Source organism: Vitis vinifera, chromosome 18, assembly GCF_030704535.1.
Source record: "Vitis vinifera cultivar Pinot Noir 40024 chromosome 18, ASM3070453v1".
Taxonomy (NCBI): domain Eukaryota; kingdom Viridiplantae; phylum Streptophyta; class Magnoliopsida; order Vitales; family Vitaceae; genus Vitis; species Vitis vinifera.
In genome coordinates, this window is record NC_081822.1 from 1843372 (window position 1) to 1853937 (window position 10566).

The 10566-nt window shown below is 33.5% G+C and overlaps 2 protein-coding genes across 2 annotated transcripts; both read right to left on the bottom strand.

Annotated features, from left to right (window-relative positions):
* Nucleotides 1-1055: 1055 nt before the first annotated feature.
* Nucleotides 1056-4543, bottom strand: LOC100252353 (magnesium dechelatase SGRL, chloroplastic). Its single transcript, XM_002284691.5, has 5 exons — nucleotides 4174-4543; nucleotides 2514-2690; nucleotides 2106-2264; nucleotides 1841-1987; nucleotides 1056-1587 (listed from the first exon to the last, which is right to left on the bottom strand). The coding sequence occupies exons 1-5, from the start codon at nucleotides 4327-4329 to the stop codon at nucleotides 1471-1473; spliced, it is 756 nt and encodes a 251-aa protein (XP_002284727.1). The 5' UTR covers nucleotides 4330-4543; the 3' UTR covers nucleotides 1056-1470.
* Nucleotides 4544-9462: 4919 nt separating this feature from the next.
* Nucleotides 9463-10566, bottom strand: LOC100257487 (probable protein phosphatase 2C 55). Its single transcript, XM_059735052.1, has 2 exons — nucleotides 10270-10566; nucleotides 9463-9765 (listed from the first exon to the last, which is right to left on the bottom strand). Exons 1-2 carry the CDS (start codon nucleotides 10564-10566, stop codon nucleotides 9463-9465), a joined length of 600 nt encoding a protein of 199 aa, XP_059591035.1.

Sequence of the window (10566 nt, forward strand, 5' to 3'; positions counted from 1 at the left end):
TTCAACGATATTTTTAAATATCGGTTGGTTTTCCCCGGCCGGCTATGAAAGGAAGTGATCCACATGCAAGCTCAGCACACGGATGGTGATTTAAAGCAAGATCGCCCACCAGAGAATGATGTTTTTATATTTTCTTGTAGACGGGAAGAGTAGACTAGAGACTTCCATTTTATAAGTCAACTCCACACACAACGCCCGAACCTTTCCCACCTTCTCGCCTGCACTATCTCAACTTGGATTCATGTTTTACTAATTTCGGCATTGGTTGCTATTCTTTTCTGGATGTATTCTTTTTTCATTCAAAGTCTCCAACAATCAAGCAAACTAGGACAAATTGATAAGACCCAAAAATGAATTCACCAAATTGATTTATTATAATACGTAGTAAAAGGGAATTAAAGTAAAAGGACATCGACTTCAAGGATTTGTGTGAAGTGATTATTGGAGGACTAGTGACTCCAAAAAGAGGTAGGTTTGATTAGTATTCATATATACGCGTAAGTGAGTTGGTATTTGTTATAAAGTAATGGGGTTTTGAGGACACATCGTCTTCAACCTACTCAGCAAGTCGTAATTCGTTGCTTCCAAGAGCCAACTGAAACATCCATGGAGATTCTAACGTACGTGCATGACCCCACACGCTTCCTTTGCTGGCAGCATCTCAATCTTCAAGACCCTTTCTCTTTCATGACTAAACTTCATGGAAGAAGCTGAAAGAAAATAAGAAACCGGGACCATACAGCCGTGAATTCGCTCGTGGTCCAGGGAAATGGGTGTCCCTCGTGCCATAGTGTTTGTAGACTGCATGTTGAGATGTACGCTCAGGCCCAGAGATAAAGGCCTTGAGATTGTGCCGGAGGCCCAGGGTAGTTTAGGCCTATCTAACGTTGTCATATCTATTTAGGTTCATATGAAAGAGAAAAATATTATTAAATTTGCTCAACTCAGACACCATCTTTAATGAAAATGTTAGATGAGTAACAAGAGACGACCATTGTAACCTGAACTAAAATCCACAAATTTCTTATTGTGTTTACGAGTAGAGTTATGTCATATCAAGTCAAGAGCTGCCATTGGACTCATCCCATCTATAGTCACATAATATGCCAGACAAGCCACAAATATATACACAAAGCATGAAAGGCAAGAGCCATTGATAAATAAAAGGATATACAAAGCAACAGACACCAGCCATTGATAAATCAATAAGGAATGAACAAATGGACTCAGTACCACAAGAATTGCATTCAAAGAAATGTGAATGCAAAAGAATCAAATGATTCCTAAAACAAACATTTCCTTTTCTGCAAAATGAGATTTCTGGCTTCTGAGGATTCCCATTAATTAAAGGGCCTCCTGGTGTATTTCTCATGAAAGCTAAATCCTTCTTAGGCCTTGACACCCAATAGTTGCAGTACTTCAGATTGATGATCAATGTTGCCTTCGAGATTATTTTGCTGGCAACCCAACTCAAAGAAGGAACGTGAAGAAAGCTTGGAAGATGGATTTCGGGTTTCCCCAATTTTGAGGACGAGAACCCTCCTTACTTGCTGTTAACGAACCATGGGTGTGATCTCCCTGTCTTCCCTGAAAAAGAAGCGTAGCATTTCACTCACCATATGCAATTCATGAACAAATTTCAAGCTTGAAATTATGATACAAAGTTGTTGATGCTAGAATAATTTGATCAGATACTTGAAGAGAAATAAAAAAACTTTGCTTAATCAGATATTGTTAATAGTTAACACAAGAAAATTGGTTATTCTATATTGGACAGGGGAAAATGTAAAAATATATGCATCTAAAGTGTATGTTTTATGAACAAACATTAAGATTATACCTGTGCAGCATCCTTCAGTGGCCCCCAACATTCCATACAATTGTACTTAGTTGAGCTGGAGTGGAAATAGACCCGAACTATTGCATCCATTAGCTCTGGATGTTCTCTGAAGAACACAGAATCCCCATGTAACACAGCTTTAAGCACCTACCATGCACCAAAAGAGAAAAAAAAATTGAGTCCTATATCATTCATTCAATAGTCATAACTCATAATCATCAATCTTACACAAACTAAACAATCTGCATATACAAGATGAACTTACCAGAGGCAATTCCTTGGAGAATATGTGGTATCTGAATTCAGCTGCCAAGTCAAGAAAGAGGCTTGGGCCACTCAAATAACAGTGAACATGAAGACACTTTTCCCCCTTTACTTCCTTCCACTCAGCAACCACATCATCCTTGTTGTACCACCCTTTCAACTGCATTACATGAATATGCAAAGATCCAATGAGAATTTCAGGTATTCCAGAGTATAGCACTCTTTTTGTCCAGCTATCCATACACAAACACACTGAGACAGTCCTCATCTTTCCAGAATGTTTGATTATTTTCATGATCAGGTATTATTACACAAAGTAAGCAAACTTTTCTGTGTGAATGCGTGTAGTGTTGACATCAGGAAGATAGCTTAATTATGTGCTGGAGGAGTAATTAAAAAGAATCCGCACCTGATCAAGGCTGATGATATTGGATATGGTTAAGGTTAGATTAGCTGTAAAGTCACAGTGGGAGAGGGTGTATACTCTTGGGCTGATTCCAGAGTAATTATCAATTTCTTCTCCCATGGGCACAACTTTCAGCTTTGAAGCGTCAAATTTTGCTGGAGGACCCAAAAGCCTAGCAGCCTGAATGTAAGAATATATCAATAGCATGTCGCCTAATTGAGAAATCAGAGAATTAAAAGGTTCTTAACTTGTAACAAAACTTGGAATTTGAGCTATTTAAAATAAACAAATGAAATGAAGACCACAGCATTGAATGGACTAGGGACTTAAAAAATTCAACAACTTGTTCATTTAAAATCAATTAGTCTGTTCCATAGAATGAAAAAAAAAATATAAGAACTTGCTTTAGATACACGAGTAAATCATTTAGTCATCAAAATAAGGTTCTGTCTGGCTTTCGGAGACCATGAGGAAAAGGAAAAGAAAGGAAAATGGAAGAAATTTTTGCTTTCAGGCCAGTTTCAGTTATGCCATACTTGGTGGAATTCATTGCATTTTGCCATGATATACATATGACGGATTAAAGAAACTGGATGCACTTTCGCTGTACCCCAACTATAAACATAAGCCCATGCCTTCCACTCTTAGATGAGCATATTGTAATGGTGGTTTTCCATTTTCTATTCTCATTTTCAGATAGTTCAAGGCAAAGGGACAACTCAGTGTTTGAAAAGGACTGAAACAAACTGGATATGGTTCCAGACTCCCCCATCTTTAATTTATGTGTTGCTATTGTCACTAATTAAGGCATAATGCACAACAAAAAGGGTGAGCATAAAGCATCAAGCCAAAAAATACAGGAGGCCCTTTTATATCGCTTTCTAAGAATATGAGAACACAATGTCAATCAACTTGGCGTCCTGTTCCAATCATGAACATAGGGTGAACCCCAAAAACCATTTTCTGAGTTCAACTTTTCAATACATCAAACTACAGGCTAAAATTTTAGATAGTTCTCCATTGTTTTTTTTTTGTTCATCTTCACCATTGAAATGTTCCACTATGTTCTCCATTACCAGATGTTTGATATTTTCCAAGAAGCAAAATGAAACTGCTAACAACATATATTGCAAAAAATTGAACCCTCTAAATTATGCGGAAAATACCAATCAAATTGGGATCAGATAGGAAATCATACTGAATTATCCCTTTGTTCAATTCTTGCAAACATGGAACAAATAAGATGCAAACTTGCAAACACAACTTCATTAAAATGTTATCAAATGATTGTGGCAAGCTCAGAAATATCTGATTGAGGGATGATTTCATATTTACATTTTTTACAATTCCCAAGGCATGAAATAATCCATGTCCTGAGTCCATGGCTATTGTGATGCGTCAATGGCATTCAAAATGCCTTAGGATTTCACTCATTGACGACAATTCAATGGTGTTAGAAATTTCAATATTAGGGCTAATTAATGGTGAATGTGATAATTAGGCAGAGTGGAAATATTGAACAAAATCAAAATGCCGCAATCTAAACCAACACCCAGATTCAAAAATCAACATATTAAAACAACCCCGCTTCTAAATTACTCTCTATCATCAATTTTTCCAATCAAAATGCCAGTATCCAAACACAGAGAGAGAAGCAACAAACCTCAAAAACCAGGGCATTGTAGGAGGCTTTAGTGCTGCCAATGGAAGAGAGAACAACGGGTTTGGATGCTCTGGAAGGTTTGAGGCTGGTGTGGGTCATGGAGAAACAGTCCCTCTGCGGTGATGGTGAGAATGGAAAAGCACAATGACAGGCCATGAAAGCAGACCAAACTCCTACCCTTCATCATTTTTGACAACCCACCATTGTCTTCACACAGAGTTTCACTGTCAGTGAAGGTGAGGGAGAGAGATGTGGAGAGTTGGGGTTCATAGTATTGGTCATGTGGACTCCAATTCACGTTCACAGGCCCTCAAGCCCCCAAAATCTTTGTCAAGCCATTCCCACCACACATTGCCTCTCCACTACTTGGCCGGGCCTTGCCCCTCTTAAATTTATACTAGATTTTTCAAAAAATTTCTGGTTTTTTAAAAGATGGGCTTGTGTCTTTGTGATTGGTTATGGACTTGAACGTTGTGACACGTCATCACCACTGCTCCAATTTCTGATAACTATTGTGCGGATAATGTGATGGCGTGGCCTTTGTTGGGTCCAATCACCAAACAGCATCATTGCCAGTAAAGGGGAAGGAAAATGATTCATGCCAAAGAAGAATTTTTTTTATTTTTCCTTACAAAACTCATGTCAACAAGAAGAATATTTTATATTTGTAATTTTTATAAAAATTCAGTGGCATGTTAATATGTTATATAGATTTAAAAAATATGAATTATTTAAACGAACAAAATTTGTATTTATAAGAATTTCTAAAATATTTTTCAGAAAAGACTCAATAGTATATATATATATATATATATATATATAAAAGTATACATATATTGAAAATATAGAATAATGAAGGCACCGACGAAGGTATGTGTGATTTATGAGTGATCAACTAACATATCTCATGGCCAACATTGCCCACATTCTCATGGCATGGGAGGACATACGAATTTTAGCAGCATTTGAATTATTGTCCATTTTTAACGATATCTTTGCTGGGAGGTGCCAGTTCCAGTGAACCCCGTCTCGCCAATCGCCAGTTATTGATATATATTCTGGAGCGAATTTGAGAGTAGATTGTTACCCGGGTTGGCTCTCATAGGCTATAGATTGAGTTTGATTCTAAAGATTTTAGCTTTGAGTGGGAACTTAAAGCAAGCCTGCCTTCGATTGAATAATAAAATCTGAGTTTAATTCTATCGATTTGAATTCAACCAAGCTTAGAAAAATCAGATGAGATTATGTTTGGATTGAATGAATAACAACTAAGATGAGATAAGGTACGTGTAATTATTTGATTTGATTTTATATGTATAAAATATAGAATGAAGAATTGAATAATCATCATTATGAGGGGGAAGGTCATATCAATATTGCTTCCATTTGAATTATTTTCTTCCCTGTGTCAAATTTGCAATCGTCTCATCTGGTACAGCTCTTGTTGTTTGGCACTCCCTTCCCTTTATTAAAAACCCAGAAGACAAAAAATGATTGTTTATAATTTTCAAAAAATAAAAATTCGGAAAATAATGTGATGGGCCTCTTGGAGGAGAGGAAGGGTTGGATCTCCTATGATTGAGGTCGAGTCCTGCCCAAAGGGTTTTAGCCTTGAGAGGGGATTCGAACCCAGGCCCAGGCCTCTAATTTGGGTCATAGTGAATGAGAACACCTGCAAAACAAAACAAAGAGGCTCCGATGCCTAAGTCAGCGATAGAATAAAATATAGGTAATTATAAAAGATATTTTATATATACATACCTTCACCAAATGATGTCAAATTGTCCCTAAGACACATAACATTTAGAGCACCTAAAGGTACAAATTGTCACATATTTCCTATAAATCAATATATGTAACAAATGCTCTTCAAATTTGTCAAATTTCTCCGTTAATATTGTCTAAACTGTTTCTAATAAACAAATTTTTTGTCTCCGAATACTTTTCAACTACCCGAAAATCTCCATAAAATCAATCATGTTTTTGAATATTAATCAAAATCTAATTTTATAACCTATTCAATGAACTTAAAATTCTAAAACTAAACTTACATCAATCATCCAAAAAATACTAACAAATCTCCCAAGACCACCAAATCCAACAAATTTATACACCTAGTCTCCACAAATTTCTATTATCAAAACCTTTGATCTTAATTTCCTGAAAAATTCTTCAAATTTATCAAAAGCATTCATTATGCAATAATTGATATATTTAACAAATACTTTTTCAATTTATCAAAATCTTCTAGCAAAAAAATCTCAACAACCCCCAATCAACTAAGGGCAAGCACTCTTTATTGCCATATTTAATAAATATTCTTCAAATTCATCAAGCTCCTGTATACCTGTGGTCCAAACCTTCTTCATTAATGTCATCTTTTCTCGTAAGCAAATTACCATCTCCAATTCACAAAATGCCTAATGACACAAATTTATCATTAACTACTAATAATTAATATATCTAATAAATACTCTCCAAATTCTTGAAAATCTTCCCTCAATAATGTTCAAATTCTCTCAAGAAAAATCTCAATTTTCTCTTAGAATATTTAAAATCAATGAAATCAATCATACCTTAAAATATTAATCAAAATCTAATTTTATAGTCATATGATCAACTCCAAGTTCTAACATTGAACTTAAATCAATTATCTAAAACTAGAACTATCATCCCGAAACTCCCCACTTGTTCAAACACCAAATTTCCCATAACCAAATCCAAAATTAGTACATCTGACCTCCACAAATTTCATATCATCAAAATCTCAACATATTTCTTCAAGGTAAGGGATGAAATTCACAATCTATAAAGCTAATAATATATCGATAAATAATTAAATCCAAATTTATAATTATATACACTAACCATCCAAAATTCAAATAATTTGAAGCACCTAATTTCTTTTAATATTAAAGTCCAACCACAAACAAATTTTCTATAATGATATCCAAAATTTGTAACTATAATCCAATTTTATACCACAAAAAGAGTAATTTTTTCAACAAGTAAGCTCTCAATATTATCATAGTCTTAATAACATCTAGATTTTAACCAATGGTCCTCGGATTTATTCTATTTCAAACACCCAAACTTCCATAATCCACCGCCCAAATTCCAATTTTCTATTATAAATATGCGAAAGAGGAAAATTATTAGTTTATTTTTTATTTTTAAAATAAAAAAAATAAAAAAAAAATGGATGAAGGCCAAATTACCAAAAAAAAAAAAGTAAAGAAAAAACAACTGAAATTGAAAATATACAGCAATGAATAATTTTTTTTTTTCCAGAAACCGACTGAGAAAAAGAACAAAAAGACTCAAAAAGATAGACAAAGGCCAAAATTTAAAAAATAAAAAATAAAAACAAAAAACAACAGAAATTGAAAATATGCAGCAGTGAATAACCCCTTTTTTCTTTTTTTATATAATATAGAAAAGACATTATTATAGCCTCTTGAGAGCTATTCAAGAATTTTACGTTGGTTCACCTATTTTTTTAAAAAGAAAAGGAAAAAAAATATGCATGAGTGAATAAGGATTTTTTTTTTCCTTCATCTTGTTTTAAGTTGCCCTTTTTCATGAAATATTGTTCAAGTTTATTGAAATCAATTTAATTTTTTTTCCCAAATTAATAAATAAAAAACAAAATATTTGGTTAAAGCGACAATTTGATTCTTTCAAATATTCACCAAAATTCAAATAACCCAAAAATGAATCAATGAACAATTCTTAGACTTAAACTCAAACATTTCAAATATTAAATAGCCTAATGTCCAGGACATTGAAAAGATTAAGGTTTGTTTCACTAGCAATAAATCGATTAATGCCACAAATAGATACTACCACATGTAAAAGATAATGCAAACACGAGTTCAATAAAGTCGTATAGCTATAGCATTGATATAATGACATAAGATTCACTATCGTCGACTCTTAGAAATGTGAATGCAAAACTTGTGCTTAGGACTTTTTTGATTTTCTGCTCTAACTCCCCATTTATTGCTATTTTTGTTCCTCTCTTTTTTCTTTTTCTTTTTTATGAGAAATGACGGCGTACACACTTAGTTGATTCATTGCCACCCAAGGTAGCCTTTTTCATTCTCGAGAGGGTTTCCAACTTTTTGTTAAAAAAGCGATGGCTTACACGCTCAAATGATTCATTGCCATCTAAGGTAGCCTTTTTCACTTTTTAGGAAACTTAATGTATGAAGGAGAAGCATACTAACGATTTTTCCACCACACTCCTTCTACACTCACATTATCTTTAAGTCTAGTATAGATCATCAAAAATAATAATAAACAATTGCCATAGATATTTGTCTTCAACTTACAAGTGTTTAACAATGAATATATATAGGTATAGATTTTGTTTATAAGCAAATTATTTCAATTTTATTACATGGAGACAAAACTTAATCCATACCCGAACCTAGAACATTAGGCTTACTCTTTTACTCTTATTTAAGTAAAGCTCAAGTCTTGAATATGAACATTTAATCCATTTTTGAAGAATTTGAATTGAAGGGAAAAATGGAATTCACATCTATTTTATTTATTTTTTCTTGTTAAATTATTTGATTCTTTAATTTTTCTTATCAAATTATTTGATTCAATAGAAGAAGAGAAAAACAAGGCAGCATGCTCAACAAGTTTTATTTTTTATTTTTCAAATTATTTTTTTATGGATAAAAAGATTAAATAAAAGACGGAATTCTAAAATTTGGAATATTGATTCGAGTGGAACTTTATAACATGTTTGGATGTGAAAAAAGAAAAAGAAAAAAGAGGAAGCCTAACTAGGATATGGTATATTGAGTCACATGCTTTCATTTTGTAAAAGGATGAAAAACGAAAAGAACATAAAAATAATTAAATAATAATAATTGGAATATTGAGTGAAAAAGGATGAAACAACAAAAAGAGCATTAAAAAAGATAAACTAGAAACTGGGATGTTGAGTTGAGTGGAACTTTGCAACATACTTAAGCATGTTTTCTTTTTCCTTTTTTTCTTTTTATTTATTTATTTAGAAGACCTAAAAAACTAATAATCCTAATAAATGGTATACCTCTAGGACACGGTTCACATGAGTAAAACCCTAAAATATATGTATATAGATTAGGAACTAAAATGACTTAATGGCAAAGAAGGACATAAAAATGAACAAAGTGAAATGACACACAAACAATTTTTAAAGAGAGAAATGGGAATGATATGAGAACGAATGAAATATATAGTTACCTCCCTCGTGCCATTTTGGTGCTTGCCTTTGCCGCCATCATAAAATCATAGTATGTCCATGGGTGGTACAATGCGTGCAACTATCACAGTGATGTCGTCGGGTTTGCCACCACTTCTAAACTTTCCTTCCTTCGATGCAGCTATTGTGTACGGGGAATCACCACTTTTAATCAGTGAATTTTCCAAGGCCTGTTCCGCCAATAACTTGGCCAATAGTTGTGGCTTCAGACAACCTTCGTCACGCAGAACCCTTATAGCCACCTCCATCTCACTTACGAACACATTGTCGAACAGTCCATCCGTTCCAACCACAACCACATCTCCTGCCCTTACCCCAATTATAAGCTCCTGTAGATAAAATGTTTATAAAGCACCGGAATTATGAAATGATCAAGTTAGAGTCCTAATATTTTGAAAAAGTGATTCTAATATAAATATTGTTTTTAAAAGGAACAAAAATATTCTAAATTTCAAATTCAACTTAATCCAACTAATAGATCCTACCCAAGATTCCAAAAAAATAAAAAGAGTTTATTAAACTTATGTCAACCTAAACTTAACAAAATAATAAACTCATGATAGGGTACAAATTAGTTACCTTTGCTATACTTGGATCATCACATCCGCTGCTCTTCCCCAATTGATACGGACAATTAAAAAAATATTGTTGTATGGATGACTTATATATCATATTTCCATTTCTAAATAACATGAATCCACTGTCTCCAACATTGACAACATTTAAATACTGTAAAGTAATAACAATAGTTAAAACATAATAAATATAAGATAATTGATTTAAAAAAAAACTTTTATATATATTTAGATTCATAAATTTACTAAATTACATACCTCCTTCATAAGTGTTATGATACATGCTGTGGATGATCCTTCAACATTAGTATTAGAGTAAGCTTTTTCCAAAACTATTTGTGGATACACAATTTCTTTTTCTTCCGCATAAAGGGTGGTGACACAATTATCCATTAGTTGTCGAGCATATTCACCCCCATCTATGCCCTGCTCTGCCCAACCAGCTACGCCATCTGCTAAACCAATGGTTTGATGATGTTTACTAATAAAATAAGCATCATCTCCCTTTGTACTTGATTTATTCTTATCCGGTATGTAAAAAGATCCGAGATCCAT

Bases quoted from the DNA above. Each gene is read 5' to 3' on its own strand.
- LOC100252353 (XM_002284691.5), bottom strand. From the start codon at position 4,329: ATGGCCTGTCATTGTGCTTTTCCATTCTCACCATCACCGCAGAGGGAC. The intron at 2,265-2,513 runs GTGCGGATTCTT...CATGTAATGCAG, and splicing joins ATATCATCAGCCTTGATCAG to TTGAAAGGGTGGTACAACAA. The intron at 1,988-2,105 runs GTAAGTTCATCT...GGTGCATGGTAG, and splicing joins TCTCCAAGGAATTGCCTCTG to GTGCTTAAAGCTGTGTTACA.
- LOC100257487 (XM_059735052.1), bottom strand. From the start codon at position 10,566: ATGGATCTCGGATCTTTTTACATACCGGATAAGAATAAATCAAGTACA. The intron at 9,766-10,269 runs GTATGTAATTTA...TTTTATCTACAG, and splicing joins TCATAACACTTATGAAGGAG to GAGCTTATAATTGGGGTAAG.